At 35.3% G+C, this 17,928-nt stretch overlaps 3 protein-coding genes across 4 annotated transcripts; 2 read left to right on the top strand and 1 right to left on the bottom strand.

Annotated features, from left to right (window-relative positions):
- Positions 1-635: 635 nt before the first annotated feature.
- On the top strand, positions 636-7,802 carry HA3 (H[+]-ATPase 3). The gene is made up of 16 exons (XM_012982143.2): positions 636-1,217; positions 3,290-3,409; positions 3,510-3,746; positions 3,843-4,604; positions 4,711-4,833; positions 4,917-5,021; positions 5,099-5,243; positions 5,332-5,496; positions 5,579-5,817; positions 5,913-5,945; positions 6,044-6,125; positions 6,234-6,394; positions 6,500-6,673; positions 6,798-6,980; positions 7,091-7,272; positions 7,380-7,802. The coding sequence occupies exons 1-16, from the start codon at positions 1,161-1,163 to the stop codon at positions 7,474-7,476; spliced, it is 2,865 nt and encodes a 954-aa protein (XP_012837597.1). The 5' UTR covers positions 636-1,160; the 3' UTR covers positions 7,477-7,802.
- Positions 7,803-8,582: 780 nt separating this feature from the next.
- On the bottom strand, positions 8,583-10,078 carry LOC105958138 (uncharacterized). Its single transcript, XM_012982144.2, has 3 exons — positions 9,799-10,078; positions 9,528-9,704; positions 8,583-8,936 (listed from the first exon to the last, which is right to left on the bottom strand). The coding sequence occupies exons 1-3, from the start codon at positions 9,945-9,947 to the stop codon at positions 8,690-8,692; spliced, it is 573 nt and encodes a 190-aa protein (XP_012837598.2). The 5' UTR covers positions 9,948-10,078; the 3' UTR covers positions 8,583-8,689.
- A 1,662-nt stretch (positions 10,079-11,740) lies between these two features.
- Positions 11,741-17,199, top strand: LOC105958139 (Galactose mutarotase-like superfamily protein). 2 transcript variants are annotated; one of them, XM_088824105.1, is made up of 10 exons: positions 11,741-11,875; positions 11,989-12,129; positions 13,093-13,167; positions 14,123-14,179; positions 14,258-14,418; positions 14,520-14,660; positions 15,677-15,779; positions 15,874-15,973; positions 16,340-16,578; positions 16,820-17,199. In XM_088824105.1, exons 2-9 carry the CDS (start codon positions 12,013-12,015, stop codon positions 16,552-16,554), a joined length of 969 nt encoding a protein of 322 aa, XP_088680231.1. In that variant the 5' UTR covers positions 11,741-11,875; positions 11,989-12,012; the 3' UTR covers positions 16,555-16,578; positions 16,820-17,199. The 2 variants fall into 2 exon arrangements, with proteins under 2 accessions (XP_088680231.1, XP_012837599.1); XM_012982145.2 differs by lacking the exon at positions 11,741-11,875 and having other exon boundaries at positions 11,891-12,129.
- The last annotated feature ends 729 nt before the right edge of the window (positions 17,200-17,928 follow it).

The raw sequence follows: 17,928 nt of genomic DNA, 5'->3' as shown, positions 1-17,928 counted from the left end.
AGGGACTATGAACCGACTATTTTTAATACACCAATAAGGTACGCATTATTTTTCAAATATATATTGAATTATATTCCAACTTATTCAGTAATTTAAAATATTTATTATGTGATCTGGAAGCCTTGAATTCTGGTTGAAAGGCCAAAAGAATCAACTAAAAACTAACTGAAATACATTTTATAAATTATAATAAGCTTCCATGAATATTTGCCCCCTAAAATATTATTTAATTAATAAAAAAAAAAAGATTTTATTTTAATTTTAATATTTCATGTATGTAAATAAAGAGGTGGCAGTTGCAATAATGGCTGCCATGTTTTTTTTTTTTGAGACTTGGGTGGATTTATCATTTTATCTCTCTACATGGGCCCACATGGGCCACCATTTTGGACGGCGTCAGTGTAAGGTTGACGCCCCAATGCATCTTTGCAACCGGCAATCACCGGTAATCACCACTTAATGCGCTTGTAAATTTACCAAAAAGCCCCGCACAAAATTCAAACTCGTATTACTCCTAATTAATAAATTTAGAAAAAAGCGAAAAAAGGAAAAAAAATACAACTAAATTTATAAATAAATTAAATTTGTTGAAAAGAAACTTTTATTAAATTTTGCTGTCTTTTGAGATATGAGGTTATCCGTTGAGTGGTAATATTGTCATAATACATTTACAAAAAAAATGAAATAGATATGTATTTTAAAAAAGGGAAAAAATCTTTATACGGGATACTCGTGTATACATACGTAAGTACGTGTACGTATAGGTGGAGAGAGAAAGAAAGAGAGGAGAGAGAAAGTTAGAGAGAGAGAGAGAGAGAGAGAGAGAGTGGCCACTTGAGGGAAGGAGGGGATGGGGTTAAAACATACGGCGGGTATCGTTTGTGGAGACGTATAAAAAGAGGGGTTGTAGGCAGAAGAGACTCCGACGAACTGAGGAGAGCTAATTTTCCCCTTTTTTCTCTCTCATTACTCTTTTTTCATTTTCCTTGGGGAGTGAAAAACCTCGTTCAATGAATCACTGATTTTCTCTCTCTCTCTCTATATATATATATATCTCCTCTCCCTCTCTCTCTCTCTCCTCTGTTTTCTCTCTCTAAGAAGAAAAAAAAATACTGATCTAGCAGGGGGGGAGATTCCCTGTGAGTGTGCTGTAATCAAACATGGGAGGCGACAAGGCTATCAGTCTTGAGGAGATCAAAAATGAGACTGTTGATCTGGTAAAACTCAATCTCTGTTTTTTTTTATTAATTAATCTGATTCTTCGAATTTCGTGGAATTTTTGTTTGTTTGTGCACAATTTTCTGACGAAAAATCGAATTAAGATCTGCCGTGAAAGCGAAATTGACTGGTGATTTTGAATTAATTTGTTCCTCTTCTGTGTGATTGTTGCTGGAATTGAATTGATTTTTCGCTAATCTGGTTGGTTTTTTATAGTAATTAAAGGAAATTGACATTAACAGCACGATTAGGTTTTTGTTAAGAAGATGAGAATCGGAAAAGATGCTTTGTTTTTGCTTTTTTCTTCCGGCTTTTTTATGTGTATGTAGATATAGATATGCTGTCTCTTTCTTCTGCTTTTTACAAAATTAAGAAGAGATATGAACAACTTTTTCAACAAACAGCGCATGGCGTCCGTCGCCATGACTGTCATCCTTTTTCTGTTTCTCTCTCTAGTTTTCTGATCAAATTCATCTCTTTCTCTCTCTAATTTTCTGACCAAATTCATCTCTCTTTCTCTCTCTAATTTTCTGATCAAATTCATCTGACTTTCTCTCTCTAACCGGTTTGAGACTGTATAGTCAAAGTTTGTTAGCCTCAAAATGTACAGTGAAAAGAAATCACAACACTCTTTGGAACATGGGAAAGTAAACGGCTACGCTAATCGCTCCTATAATTTAGGCTTCTCTTAAACAGAAATTAATTAATTGCATTATATTATTTATTTATCATATTATTATATGAACATATCACATGGTGATGCTGTACAATTATTATTAGGATAAGATAAAAATAATTGGCAAATTGAATTAGGTATATTTTTGTTTTGAAAATTATACCTAATGAACGATCTGGATTCGATCTCGAAATTTCTTAAAATTTGAAAATTGTAAAAATAAATTAGGTATTCTATTTAGGGAAAAGAAAATGAAATAATTCGAATAGTTATTCAGAAGAGTTGTAGTTACTTTTGTGTCTGGTTTTATGTTTTTATAGGGGAATTAGTTAAGGTACTTTTTCCGTGGTACTTTTTAGCCCTTCTTGTTTTCGGTATTTGCGTTTTGGGGAACCTAACTTTTTTTTTTTCTTTTGTTAATCAACGGTTACAAGTACCCTTTCTTTTTTCATGTCACAGTCCCTGGTTTTCTGACTACTCACGGAGATTTATTATTTTTATATTACCAAAACTAAAATATTTTAATCATTTTTCATTACTCATATAGTTAGCCCATAGACTTGCACGGTATTTTTAAATTTACCCCTGCGTGATTATTTTGGATTTTAATGGCGCGTGGGGTCAGTTCAGAATTGACACCCACAAAGGCGCACTGTGATTGGTTGGGGGAACCAAGACCGTTCTTTGTGGGTTTTGGAAAGCTCATTGATGGGCCCCACCCACATTGTTTTGAAAGTCAACTTTCGATTGTCCATACATCATGGTCCACATGACTTGCCGTTTCATGTGAATAAACAGTTGTGTATTATCTGCACTTATTGTATGTAGGCATGTATGGACAAGAATAAATTTGAATTGGTAAATACCAATTTTATTAAGGAAATTAATTACATAATTAAGATGATATTTATGTGATGATTTTTTGTAATTATGTTGACATAATTTTGACTTGATATTGGTAATGGATTTTAAAAATTTCTTATTTTGTATTCCAATTGGTAAAAGTGTAATAGTTTGGTTGACTTTGACTACCAAATAGTGAAGATTTAGCTGTTTGGAGTTTCTCAAGTATATTATGAAAATTAGTTAATACATTTAAAGAATCAGTAAATAAATAACGGGTTCAGTCATAAAATCAATTGGTAAAAGTAGAATATTCGTATTCTCATATTTTCACCACTTATAATGCTTGTTGTTATTATTGCTTTTTATTTAAGATTGATCAACTTTTATGATTCAGTTTGCATTAATCTGTAAATCTTGGAGCAGTTATAGATCAAGATCACACATAATCTGTCAGAATAGTTCATTGCATATGTGTGTTGCCAAGAAAAATGTCTATATAGTCATATTGAGATTCTAAAGTAACTTGTTTCCATCCTCAAAATATAACAGGAAAAGGTTCCAATTGAGGAGGTCTTCGAGCAGTTGAAATGTACCCGAGAGGGTTTGAGTGCCGACGAAGGGGAAAGCAGGCTTCAGATTTTCGGCCCGAACAAGTTGGAAGAGAAAAAGGTGAAACTCATCACAACAATTATTTTTTGCCTATTTAAAATACTAGACTAAAACATTTATGCAGTGGTTCCATATATAATGTTGTGTTATTTCGATACAGGAAAGCAAATTTCTCAAGTTTCTCGGTTTTATGTGGAACCCGCTCTCATGGGTTATGGAAGCTGCTGCTATCATGGCAATTGCGCTGGCAAATGGAGGTGGCAAGCCCCCGGATTGGCAAGACTTTGTTGGAATTGTTTGCTTGCTCGTTATCAACTCGACAATCAGTTTCATTGAAGAGAACAATGCAGGAAACGCTGCTGCTGCCCTTATGGCTGGTCTTGCTCCAAAAACCAAGGTATCTATATCGGACTATTAGTTTTACCAGGAAAAGGAAAAGTATGTATTTTGCTACAAGAAAATATTGCTAACGATTGCTTTCGTATGACAACAGGTTCTCAGAGATGGCCGATGGAGCGAGCAAGAAGCTGCAATCCTTGTACCTGGAGATATTATCAGCATTAAGTTGGGAGATATCGTTCCTGCTGATGCCCGTCTTCTAGAAGGTGATCCTTTAAAGATTGACCAATCTGCCCTCACCGGAGAATCCCTTCCCGTGACCAAAAACTCGTATGACGAAGTCTTCTCCGGTTCGACCTGCAAGCAAGGTGAGCTTGAGGCAGTCGTAATTGCCACAGGTGTCCACACCTTCTTCGGTAAGGCAGCACATCTAGTGGACAGCACTAACCAGGTGGGTCACTTCCAGAAAGTTCTAACAGCAATTGGAAACTTCTGTATCTGCTCTATCGCCGTTGGTATGCTGGCAGAGATCATAGTCATGTACCCGATCCAGCACAGGGAGTACAGAAAGGGTATTGACAATCTCTTGGTTCTTTTGATCGGAGGTATTCCCATTGCTATGCCCACTGTCTTGTCTGTCACGATGGCTATCGGGTCCCACAGGCTGTCACAGCAGGGAGCCATCACCAAGAGAATGACAGCTATTGAGGAAATGGCTGGCATGGATGTATTGTGCAGTGACAAGACCGGGACTTTGACTCTAAACAAATTGACTGTCGACAAATCCTTGATTGAGGTCTTCACAAAGGGTGTGGAACCTGATCATGTGCTGCTTCTTGCTGCAAGGGCTTCCAGAGTTGAAAATCAAGATGCCATTGATGCTGCTATTGTCGGTACACTCGCTGACCCGAAGGAGGTATATATAAACATATATATATTTTTCAATTCTTGTATCATATATTAAAATGTTAGGAGACTAGACGATTTCACTTATTTGACATGTGTTTGGTGTTCTTTTTTAGGCAAGAGCTGGTGTCAAGGAGATTCATTTCTTCCCCTTCAACCCTGTGGATAAGAGGACTGCTTTGACTTACATTGACTCTGATGGGAACTGGCACAGAGCTAGCAAGGGAGCCCCGGAACAGGTGTGTGGCCTACTTACTCCATCTATAAATAATGTTCAAATATTCAGATTGCTAATTTTATTTTTGGTCTCTCCTTGAATCAGATTTTGACTCTCTGCAACTGCCGTGAAGACTTAAAGAAGAAGGTGCACAGTGTTATTGATAAATTTGCTGAACGTGGGCTCCGTTCATTGGCTGTTGCTAGACAGGTTAGATATCGATAGCATTCACAACTTTTTCTCTTACACAGATTTTGGTAATTGACAAATTATGCTGTAAATTTCAGGAAGTGCCGGAGAAATCGAAGGAATCCCCTGGTTCTCCATGGCAATTCATTGGACTCTTGTCCCTTTTCGATCCTCCCAGACACGACAGTGCTGAAACCATTCGAAGGGCTCTAAATCTTGGTGTGAATGTCAAGATGATTACTGGTAAGTAAACGGTCTATCACCTTTGACTACGTGTTTCTGAATTAATAATCCCATATCAATATCTTATTTTTGTTTTCATCGATTTTAGGTGATCAACTTGCCATTGCTAAGGAGACTGGTCGTAGGCTTGGGATGGGAGTAAACATGTACCCGTCTTCTTCTTTACTTGGTAACCACAAGGACGAGTCTATAGCCGGACTTCCTGTTGAAGAACTCATTGAGAAGGCAGACGGTTTTGCCGGGGTCTTTCCAGGTCCGTCTTTATTCATTGATATTTGAGTTTTAAAATATTGATTATCGAAAAATTCACACTCTCTATCTATCTCTTCGTGCAGAGCACAAATACGAAATTGTGAAGAAATTGCAGGAGAGGAAGCATATAGTTGGAATGACAGGAGATGGTGTGAATGATGCCCCTGCTCTAAAGAAGGCCGATATCGGTATTGCTGTGGCCGATGCTACTGATGCTGCAAGAGGTGCTTCGGACATTGTGCTCACGGAACCTGGGCTTAGTGTCATCATTAGTGCAGTGTTGACCAGCAGAGCTATTTTCCAGAGGATGAAGAACTATACTGTTAGTATATATTTCGTCTTTTTTTTCCTTTCTGAATTGAAACTATACTTTTTAGCTGAATCAGGTATTGAAGCTTTTGATTTTTTGTTTGGCAGATATATGCAGTCTCCATCACCATCCGTATTGTGGTAAGTTGAATTTTTCATTTAAAATAAAAATGAGATTGGATAAAATATAATTATGTCTGAGAGGTTGATTCCTTATGTTGTTTTCTTTCCTTTTGTAGTTTGGTTTCATGTTCATTGCTTTGATCTGGAAGTTTGATTTCTCCCCATTCATGGTTTTGATCATCGCCATCTTGAATGACGGTAAATATTCAAATTTTTTTATTCTTTTATTAGTAGTTTGTGTATTTCGAGATTTCAAATAAAAACAAAACGAGGCAACTAATGGATTAATAATTCTTGTTCTATTAGGCACAATCATGACCATCTCCAAGGATAGAGTGAAGCCATCACCATTGCCTGACAGCTGGAAGTTGAATGAGATATTTGCCACCGGCGTGGTTCTTGGAGGCTATCTTGCATTGATGACTGTTATATTCTTCTGGATGATGCACGAAACCGACTTTTTCCCCGTAAGTACTCTTCATGTGAAACAGAATACAAAAAGCTCGACTTAAACCATTTATGTATCTTATTCATTTTAATTTATTTTTCTTTTGCGAAAAAATAAAATGCAGGACAAATTTGGAGTCAGATCTATTAGAGATAATGAAGACGAAATGATGGCTGCTCTATACTTGCAAGTGAGTATTGTTAGCCAGGCCCTTATCTTCGTCACCAGGTCAAGAAGTTGGTCATTCGTCGAACGCCCCGGACTTCTGCTACTAGTCGCTTTCTGCATTGCACAATTGGTAAACAGACTGTTGCCTTTTTTTTTTGTTTCTTTTCCTAATGGAATATTATCACTAAAGATTAAAATAGTTCTTTATTTTTCTGGTTCCAAAATAACTTACTCTGGAATACTTTTTTTTGTAGATTGCAACCCTGATTGCTGTATATGCAAACTGGGGTTTCGCAAGAATCCAAGGGTGTGGTTGGGGATGGGCTGGTGTTATCTGGCTTTACAGCATTGTCTTCTACGTACCCCTCGACCTAATGAAGTTCGCCATCCGTTACATCTTAAGTGGAAAGGCGTGGCAAAATCTCTATGACAACAAGGTATACATATACATATACATATATATACATACACGCACGTGTATTATTTCTGCTTTAAAAAACAAAAGGCTGGTTGTGATTTTCGCTGAATTTGCCTTTGTTTGAATCAGATTGCATTCTCGACCAAGCAAGATTATGGAAAAGGAGAGAGAGAAGCTCAATGGGCTCATGCTCAGAGGACTTTGCACGGGCTTCAAAATCCGGAAGCTGGTAATCTATTCAACGAGAAGAGCAGTTACAGAGAACTGTCTGAAATTGCAGAGCAGGCCAAGAGGAGAGCTGAGATTGCCAGGTACTATTTTATTTTATTTTATTTTTAATTTCACCTTAATTCTTAATCTGTAATGATTTATTTCTTCCGATTTGAACTAAAACACAATTTTTTTTATATCTTCTTAGGCTTCGTGAGCTGCACACACTAAAGGGTCACGTTGAATCGGTCGTGAAGCTAAAGGGTCTCGACATTGACACCATCCAGCAGCACTACACCGTCTGAAGAAACCAAAAAAAATCCCGAACGAACGAATGAATCTTTTTTTTTAACGATGAATTGTGGCTCTTGAAACAGAGAGCGAAAATAATCTTAGGGAAACAGAAAAGAGTGCTTTTTTCTAGAATTTAAAACTGCTTTTTTAAAAGAGGAAGAACGGCAGTATTATGCCTCGTATTTCCCTGACATGTTTCTATTTTTGTTTTTCTAAAAAGTGTCCCCAGAAAGGGGTTAGTTTCTCTGTTTGATATTCGTCTCTGTTGAGTACAATTGCATCTCTACTTTGTAACAGTTTTTCACCATCTCTCTTATTTTTTGCCTGGTTGTTTTTATTCTCTTTGTTTGTTTTACTGCTGCACAAATGTTCTCTTTGTGAAATATATCGATTGTGTTTCTCTTCGATTTACGCATACTTTTACACGTTTAAATGTGGATGTTGTCGAATATATATGGATGTGAAATTCTTTCTTGTTGTAAAGAACAAGTCCAAAAATATTATGCAACAGAGTATTTGATCGAATTAACTTGCAAAATTATGAATGCACATAGGGTGAATTACGGCCACTCCCTGAGGTGAGGTTATATTAAGAAAAATCCCCCTCTTGTTTGGGTAATTACAATCATCATTTCAACTATGAATCTTTTTACATGTCTACCATTGCATTGTTAAATTTAGTGGAATCTTGTAAATTATATGGAATGGTCTCCAGTTTGTACTCGTTTTACTCCATTCGAGCTCCACATTTTGAAACAAGATGATCATAAAATATGTTTCTTGGCTTGTAAATCTAAGATTGTGGTGTATCAGAAACTATATTTTTGCACAAAACGAGAACAAACTAGAGAACGTTCCCCAGAATTTGGAATATTATGTTGAATTTAGCACCATAAGAGTGAATGTGTAAGAAGATTCATAGTTTAGAGTGATTGTAATTATCCGAACAAGAGGGGTTTTTTCGTAATTTGACCTTACCTTAAGGGATTGCCGTAATTTAGCCATACTATACACCACCAAGTTTCTTGATTAATCAGTCACTAAAGTATCCTTTTGTTTTCTTCAATTCTTTTTTATCCAGATACATCTATCTCATAGGAAAAAGAAGAATTAGAACTAAGTTGAAGAAACTTCCAACTATTAAAAATTTCAAAATTGTGTTGTATACAAAGGACTCAAGTATAAATAATTACAAGAGCAATCTCTCTAGGTATAGTTGTGTATTTAATAATCATCATCATCATCTTCTCTTCTTGCACCAAAGAATTTCCTGAAAACAGCAGAAGCTGCACCTAGTGCAATAAATAGGAAAAATAGATCAAATCCACCTCCAACGCCGCCTACAGCCACAGCGGGACCCGGTGCGAAAAACGAGAAGGGAGACCAGCCCCACCCCCCGTAACCATATCCACCGTAACCATATCCGCCACCTAGAGGTGGGGCCACTCGTGGGTTTATATACACATTCGTCCTGCAAAGAGAAACAATTGTTAAAATCTCGGATTTCAAGAAAATTATCCATAATTTGACAACTGATGATCCCAATTTGTAACATGATTTTAATTTTGTAAACAAAAATTGTAGCTAATTGCATTTTCTTGATGTTCAAAAGGCGAATGTTAAAGCAAACAAAACGAGTAAGCATAGCCTTTCATTGATATAAACTAGCTAACACATCGTTAAAGGTAGAAAAAGTTGTAAGTGGTTCGAAGACACGGGAAAATTCGTGTAGGAAATGTAGCTAATATCCATGAAAGTGAACAACCACACGATAGAGAAACCAAGGGATCGAAAATATTCGTATTGTCGAAGTTAATGATGATTCTAGTAAGCAAATTGAATCTTTAAAATTGCTCTATAGTTACACAAATTTCAATTAATTTGACAGAAGAGCACAAAATCCAACCAAAATTCAAGAAAGTCAATCCCATTCAAACATACAATTCTTGAAATGAATCATCTATTCCCATTCTTTTTTCTTTACCACTAAACAAAGCAAACTTACTACCCCACAATAAAAATAGAAAAAAATAAATAAATAAAAACAGAAAAAAAAAACTACCTAGAATTGTTGATTCTTGGGCCAGAAGAACGAGGCGGCGCCGATGACCGGAAAGCCTGACCACCAACCCTACCGCCACTCTTACCGGCTGCAGCAGGGTCAACAGAACCCAGTGTCAATAACCCTGCCGCCATTGCAACTAGTGCCACTCTACCCAACTGGTTCTTCTCATTTTTCCTGCCAAAAACAAAAAAATAAAAATAAAAATAAAAATCAAGAATTAGATATATATTACACAACAAAAAATGAAAATTCAAGAACTATTTATTACATTGAGGAATCATTATTATTATCTTGATCTGGGGTTTGTCTGCAGGATATGAAAATATGTTTAACCGGAACAATTCTTTTGTGGGGTCTGATGAAAGTTGATGTAATAGGGTTTGAGAGGAAGCTGCTTTCCATTAAAGCAACTGCCATTTTTTTATTTGATTTAGATTTTATTTTCTTTGGGGGAGAGATTCTGGGAATTTAAGGCAAGGTTTTCAATCTATATAGAGTACGAGGGTGTCTGATATTTATTTGTTGTTCTTGGATTCTTGATTGTGGTTCATTTGATGCCACCCAATCAGACTGCAGCATCCATATATTGGCTGACGTGTGGCATACTTACTCCCTTTCGTCTTTAACTAAGTTAACTAACTACCATGGTTACTCATCAAGGTTAGCAGAAAAATAAAATCTAAGGAACAAGTGTGATATTTTTGCAATTTTAATTGATTTTTTATTTATCTATTTTCTTTATTTTTATGTTATTCTAAAGGGTAAATTACGGCCACCCCTGAGGTAAGGTTAAATTACAAAAAAAATTCTCATGTATGAGTAATTACGACCATTCCCTCAAGTATTAATCTTCTTGCACGTCCGGCTTATAGTGTCGAATTGAACATAATTTTCTAGATTCCGTAGAATGTTCACTAGTTTGTACTCATTTTGTGTAAAATTGCAGTTTCCGAGGCACTACAATCTAATATTTACAAGCTTAGAGACACATCTTATGGTTATTTTGTTTCAACATGTGGGGATAAAACGGTAGAAATTAGAGATTATTTCACATATCTAGAAAACTCCACTAAATTTGACATAATAAATATGAACATGTAAAGAGATTCATAATTGAGGGGCTAATTGTAATTATTAAAACAAGAGGATCTTTTCCCCGTAATTTGATCTTACACATGGGCCACTGAAATTGAACCTTTTTCAAAGAGGCGTGCTAAATCCTACACTAAAATTTACTAAATCCCACACATACATTAAAAATAAAATCTCTCTCTACTCATATTTTCTCTAACTTCTCTCTAAGATAATTTTTTCCAAGTCACTCAAAATTCATTATTTTTACGTGAATAATCATAAAAATGAGTTCTTTCTTAATTAATATTTATTTGATTTCATTAAGCCTATTTACTTATTCAAATTCATATCAATTCGACTTTTTTCCTCAAATTCCAACTTTAATTTAGTTTGAACATGTGAAGATTTTCGTCAAATTCGAACTTGGAATGCTAGGGACGTTTTTAGTGTGTGATTTTCTAAAAAAATTAGGGAAAAAGAAGAAGGGTGATGAAGGAGAAGAGAATCTTTTAAAAAAAAAAAAGGAAGGAGAAGAGAAGATTTTATAGAGAGAAATATTTTTATTTATGTGCATGATTTGGTAAAATTAGTGCGGAATTTAACATTTCAGTTTTTTAAATTTAGGTAGACTTTTCCCATAAATTTTCTTAAATTTTTTTATAATGGTTTGTACTATAGGGTGTAAATAGGCGGATTGAATCATATAAACATTTTCAAAAAAAAAAAAAAAATATATATATATATATATATATATATATATATATATATATATATATATATATATATATATATATATATATTTTCAAAAATAAAAAATTAACTTCAATTTTATTACAAAAAATAATTGAAAAAAATGAAACCTAGAACTTAAAAAATAGAACGACACAAAAAATTCAAAATTTTTGGATCGAAAGCAACGGAAATCGAAAACTTTAAATTTATATTCACCTACAACATAAGTACATAATATGATATTGTAAGCAAAACTTTTTGGAATTATTTTTCCAAGACTTATAATCGAATTCGATAATTTTCGTAATTCAGAACGAAAAATATTGTTTCAAAATGAATTTTTTTGTAAGAATAAAAATAATTTATTTATTTATAAGAAAGAACTTTATAAAGGGTATTCAAGTAATTTCACACGATCATTTTCTTACGCTATACATGATGAGAGAAATCAATCGGAAACCGATCCCTCTCTCTCTCTCTTCTCTCTCTCTCTCTCTTATAAAAAGTGAAACTGCTGAAAAAATTAAAATAAATTTTCTGTACGTTACACATAATTTAAATGAATGCTTAACTGAAAATTTCGATAAGATATAAATAATACACACAACTACTAATACCCAGGAATTGTGCTTCCTTTTGTTTTTATTATTAGGAGTCCAATTAGTGACGTCACAATATGTCATCGGCGGGGGCAACGGCGGCGTCGAACGAGAAGGCCGCCGTGGAGATTTGCAAAGGAATCAACGGACTCGAGAAGGTCGTCCTCCGCGACGTCCGCGGCAGCTCCGCTGAGGTAAAAATTTATTATATCCTTCAAAATTCACTTTATTGTTCGAGGCTGCTTTTTCTAGTTTTTTGCTTTTTTTTCCGGCGATGCTTGTAAACTGAGAGTGGAAATGGATTGATCTCGATTCGATATTGTTCGATCTGTACTTTTTTTTTTAATCGAATGTTATGTGATGAATTGATTGTTTAGATGTGTGTGATAATTCCTTATATTCGTGTCGTACTGTGTGCTTCGGAGCTTGTACAATGTTGAATTTGGGTAACAATGTGATGTGGCAGGGTTTTAGGTGGTGATTCTGAAGTTTTAGTGTGAACAAACTTTTCGAGGTTATGTTGCGTGTTTTTTGAAATTTTACCTCGGTTGTGTCCATGGAAAAGAATGTCTAAAATGTTTGATTTATTGTGTAACTAATTAAACTGATGTTGGATGTTCCGTACTGATTCGTTGTGCTTCGTTCCCGCAAATGTGTGAATATATTATTAGTATTGAGATCATTGAAATTTTATTCGTAGATTGTATTGATTTGTATCCGTAAGCGGGACTAAGCATGTTGCGGCCAAAAGGCTGTATTTCTTCTAGAGATTTCCTGATTGTTCCAGTCAGTGAGTCTAGAAATTCATTTCGGCCAAACGAACCTTCTCGAACTGTTTCTTGTTGCAGGTCTTACAGAAAAAAGGATTAAGTTAATTCGGAAAATATATTCAACCAACCCCAATCCTTTTAACAATTAACATATTAGAAGATTTCACAAACCCCTTATCACTTAGATTTCGACTTTTCGGGGAAATCTGAGCGAATGAATTAGTGGTGATCTAAATGACAGAATGTAATGTAGAATATGTTCATGTATTGTTCTATCTGAGTGATGTGTTATTTATGATTTGCGTATCTCAAGGAGTGCATCTAAATAAATATTTGTAATGTTATATCTTCATTTTGCAAGCTTTTGTGACTTTATCTTCTTTATAGGTCTATTTTTATGGCGCTCATGTAACATCGTGGAAGAACGAGCATGGCGAAGAATTGCTTTTCGTCAGTAGTAAGGTATTGTCTTTGACTTGTCATTGTCCTTTTGTTCTCGATTGTACTTTAGCGGAAACTAGGCATTAACTATTATAATATTCTGTCCTCTTTAGTGTAAGATTGGGGTGATTACATAAGTGTTTGATTTAAGTACTACTGATTGTTCTTAAACTATATTCCTATCATGCATGCTTTTTTACTTCATAAAATAAACAACCGAGTTTTTTCAAAACAGCATACTTGAGAATTGAGAAATGACTACAAGACACTCCTTAATGTTTTGTCCTTCTAAACTAAGGTTTATATCACCAATAATTTGTTACAATTGCTGGCATAAAGGTTATTATTGGTTTCGGGAGCAATAACGAACCCACTTAGATTTTCATCTGTATAATTTATTAAACTCATTTGATGAGAATGGCTTTAAAAACTCTTAGTTCACAGTTTGCTGATTACCTATTATAATATTCTGTCCTCTTTTGTTGTTTGGATCTGATGGCGCTCTTTTTGTGCTTTTGCCTGCTCTTAATCTATTCTTCTTCATAGATATCTCTTTTAATTTTTTTTCTTGCGTTTCGGTACACTACACACCACATATTTGTATCCTCAATGTCTCACACACTCAATAGAATTAATTATAAATATAGAAATTATGTATAGACGGCACTTGTTTCTCTATAAATCCTTTGTGATGAAGAAAACATAAATTCAATGGTTGAGGAATCGATGCACAAGTAGGAGTCCTCTCCTGATATAAACATGCTGATTTTCTCCTTCAGCTTTCTTTGATTTACACTTCAGATTAACTTGTTTTAAATATTGCAAAATTCCTCCCTTGTTATGCTAGTTGATTGTCAAACTTCTGAAAAATCTAAAATTTTCATTTAAATTTTGCTACATGCTTGCGTTGTTCCTCGTGAGTACTTATGTATGTTCCACCTCAAGTCTCTTGACTGATACTTCTTACATTTTTCAGGCCCTTTTCAAACCTCCAAAGCCAATTCGTGGAGGCATCCCTATATGTTTTCCCCAGGTATGTGCTCTGAACTTTGCTTCTTTACTTTCGTGTTATTCAGGATCCTCACCTAACGAAGCTGCTCTTAACTTTCAGTTCTCTAACAATGGACCACTCGAGGCTCATGGATTCGCTAGAAACAGGTTCTGGAGCATTGACCCTTCCCCACCTCCGTTTCCTACCACTACCTCCAATAAGACATTTGTCGACTTGATTCTGAAGCCCACTGAAGAGGACATGAAAATTTGGCCCAATAGGTATATAATTTAGAAGTTCTTTTTTGAGTGGTGGGGGCACTCACTGCTTCTAGATTTTCTTCGGAAAATGTCTTTGATATTTATCTTTGTTTCTTGTGAAGTTTTGAGTTCCGTCTGCGAGTAACTCTGGGACCTGCTGGTGATCTGATGTTGACTTCTCGCATCAGAAACACTAATAGTGATGGAAAGCCTTTTTCATTCACATTTGCTTATCACACCTATTTCTCTGTCTCTGATATCAGGTATTTCCCTTCATTCACATTTACTTATTCACATTTCTCTCTGTTTGTGATATCGGGTATTTCATAAATTCAAAGGGATCTTCTTCTGTTAATTTGTTTCTGAAGTGGCAATAGTTACTGTCTTGATGCAGTCAACAGATTCTTTTGTCTTCATAGTGCTTGACCACTTATTAAACATCTAAACTCAAGCTTCTTCTAATTTAGAATTGAATCACTTGCTATCAGAACGAATTTTTCAGGATCAATATCAACTACCTACCTTTTTAACACGTATTTGATGAATCATTTTTTTCCTGTTTGTACATATGCATACATATATTAGCATTCACTTTTATGGGATAGTGTAACTTTTAGGGCACACATGTATGATGAGAATGTTAAATTTGGTCTTTCCGCTGCATTCATGATATCTCAAGCTAGGAGAAGACATCCAATAGCATATGTTTTTGAAGGAGATAAATATGGCATATTTATTATAGTAACATTGCTTCAGTTCTTTAACTGATAATCTTGTTCTTGTAATATATTCTTTTGCTATAATTTATTTCAATTTTTGTTTCTTGTTCAAAAAATATGAGGTTTTTTTTAAGGTGATAAACTTTTTAGTTCACCCCATAAACGGGTACTGTTTCAATAGCATTGTTTTATTTGTTAATCCCTTTTTTGTGGCAGTGACTCTAGCCAGTGAACAATTTATAAAAAATATTTTTTAGGCTCATAACGCTAGAACCTCTTTCAGCTTCATTCTTTTGGATAAAAATAAATATTCAAGTTTGTTTGAAATTGTTATTGATTCTTTTGTCAAGTGGTTGTATTGACTCCAGCAACTAGACCTCGAGTTCAGCTCTATCCTGATACTTAGCATTGATGTTTCACTTGGAACGAGTCATTCTCTATGTTCCTATGGGCTGTGTCAGTTGTGTATTCCTGAATAATCTTTGTGTACGATCAGTCAATTTTCAACTATGCTGGATAATGTCAAAATAACTTTTTTGTATCCCATATCATCCCATTAGTGAAGTACGTGTCGAAGGGTTGGAGACACTGGATTATCTTGACAATCTGCAGAACAAACAGCGATTTACTGAACAAGGGGATGCAATAACTTTTGAATCAGAAGTAAGTTCGGAGACTGATGTTTCTTTTATCTGCCCTTTGTGTATGTATTGGCTGATAGCCTCGACTAGTTACTACTTGATTCAATGTCAATTAGGTGGACAGGATATATCTAAGCACACCTACAAAGATTGCTATTCTGGACCATGAAAAGAAGAGAACCTTCGTCATTCGTAAAGATGGCCTTCCTGATGCTGGTAAAGTTTATCTATAGTTTACCTTCACTTTTATATATGTTTTACACTAAATACTTTCTGCAAGAACCCTGTTTCGGTTTTGACGAACGACCTTTCTTGTGTTAGTAAGATCTTCCCGCCCCTTTCCCAATTATGGATTGTGTTAACATGGTTCTAAAACAAATGAATTATATGCGAAGGAAACTGTAGGGTTTAGAGGATTTTAGGTCGATTTCTGACCTTGTGGTTAAATAAATTTAGGTTAAATCCTCGTTTAACTTGGTACGATTGTTGGATTAGCATGATGTGGTTAAAGAATGTTAGGCTTAAAACATCGTCCTCTTTTTTTTTTTTTTTTTTTATTTGAGTTCTTTATTGAATTTGTAGTTGTGTGGAATCCTTGGGATAAGAAGGCAAAGGCAATTGCCGACCTTGGAGACGAGGAATATAAGTATATGCTATGCATCGAGGCAGCTGCAGTCGAAAAACCAATCACTTTGAAGCCCGGTGAGGAGTGGAAAGGTAGGCAGGAACTTTCTGCCGTGCCTTCAAGTTATTGCAGTGGGCAGCTTGATCCTCGCAGAGTCCTCCTAGGCAGCTGACAAGCTCGTCTTTATCATGTATAGGTACTTCTCCTCACCAATTTCTTACGTGTAATTCAATTTACGTATGACGTAATCATGAATTTCATTACATTGCCCTAGGCCTGCATTCGCTCTAGCCCTTTTCAGTTTCATCTTTTATCACAACATTGTCTATTTAGCTCCTATTATTGGTTATATAACTAATTTCTGATATTACTCCGACTTTATACATCGTGATATATCTATTTATATATATCTGAGAGGCTCGATTTTGTTGGTGCAGGTGGTCTGATAACTATATGTGGAGGTATAAGGTGCGTCGTCAACGTCTGTTCAAGACCTCTTTTATCGTCTTGTCCTTAATACAATAATCTCTCTCTCTATCTCTCTTTTCTTTTACGTGGACGAAATGGAGTTGTCTTAGCATATATTGTCAAATAAGTTTTCGATTGTTTTGGTTGGGAATACACGACATTGTAGTAGTAATTGTATAACTCAGAAGCAGTGCCTATGATGCTTTTTGAGTCTCGAATTGATTCTTACCTGAAAGTATATTATATATTCCAGGGAATCGTCTAGGTTTGATTCGACTATTAAATCAAGTGATTGCTAAACATGTAATCAATTACTCATTATCCGACATATATTCGATTCTAAACTAAAGAGTCTTTGTTTTTCTAGTGAGATACATCATGTAGTTCTACACTGTAGATCTACATATAATCACGCACGCATGCAGTGAATGTAAAAGTGAATAGTTATAATTCATGTATATGATGAGATTACACTTGTTGGGCAACCATTCAAAGATTGCATAATTAACATAACAAATAACCTGAATAATATTGATTATTTCAGAGATTAATAGCAATATAGTGTGAAAAGAAAACGTAAGAACAAAAGAAGGGTTTATATGGTTTAGGTCATTTATCTGTGTCTTAACACTCTGATATACTCGTATAAATAGGACTCAAGTCAGTAATAGCCGGTGAAGGTACCAACACAGGGTCAAAGTAAGCCGTACACGGTGGCATTTGACCCACTGTTGACAGGGGAGACTCACGGATGAGATCATTTACAGATACTTCCACTAACTCGGGACCATAAATACACAAACGGGCTTCCCTAATGGTGGGCAGACTTGGAGTAAATGAGCTTCACTGGCCATCAATTGATTTTGGTTTATTTTATGCTACACCGGGTGAAATACATCGGGTTGATCTTTACCATTCATATACATACAAACACACGCACACCTACATTAGTGTGTGTAGATCAACGGTTAAAAAACACCCGGTGTAGTCTTCACCTGGTGTGGCATAGAAATAACCATTGATTTTGGCAAAAAAACACAACACCACTTAGTCAAGTTCACCAGGTTATATATCTTCA

This window comes from Erythranthe guttata, chromosome 10 (genome assembly GCF_056151865.1).
Source record: "Erythranthe guttata isolate IM_541 chromosome 10, IM_541, whole genome shotgun sequence".
Classification (NCBI taxonomy): domain Eukaryota; kingdom Viridiplantae; phylum Streptophyta; class Magnoliopsida; order Lamiales; family Phrymaceae; genus Erythranthe; species Erythranthe guttata.
This window is presented reverse-complemented; position numbering and strand designations above follow the sequence as displayed.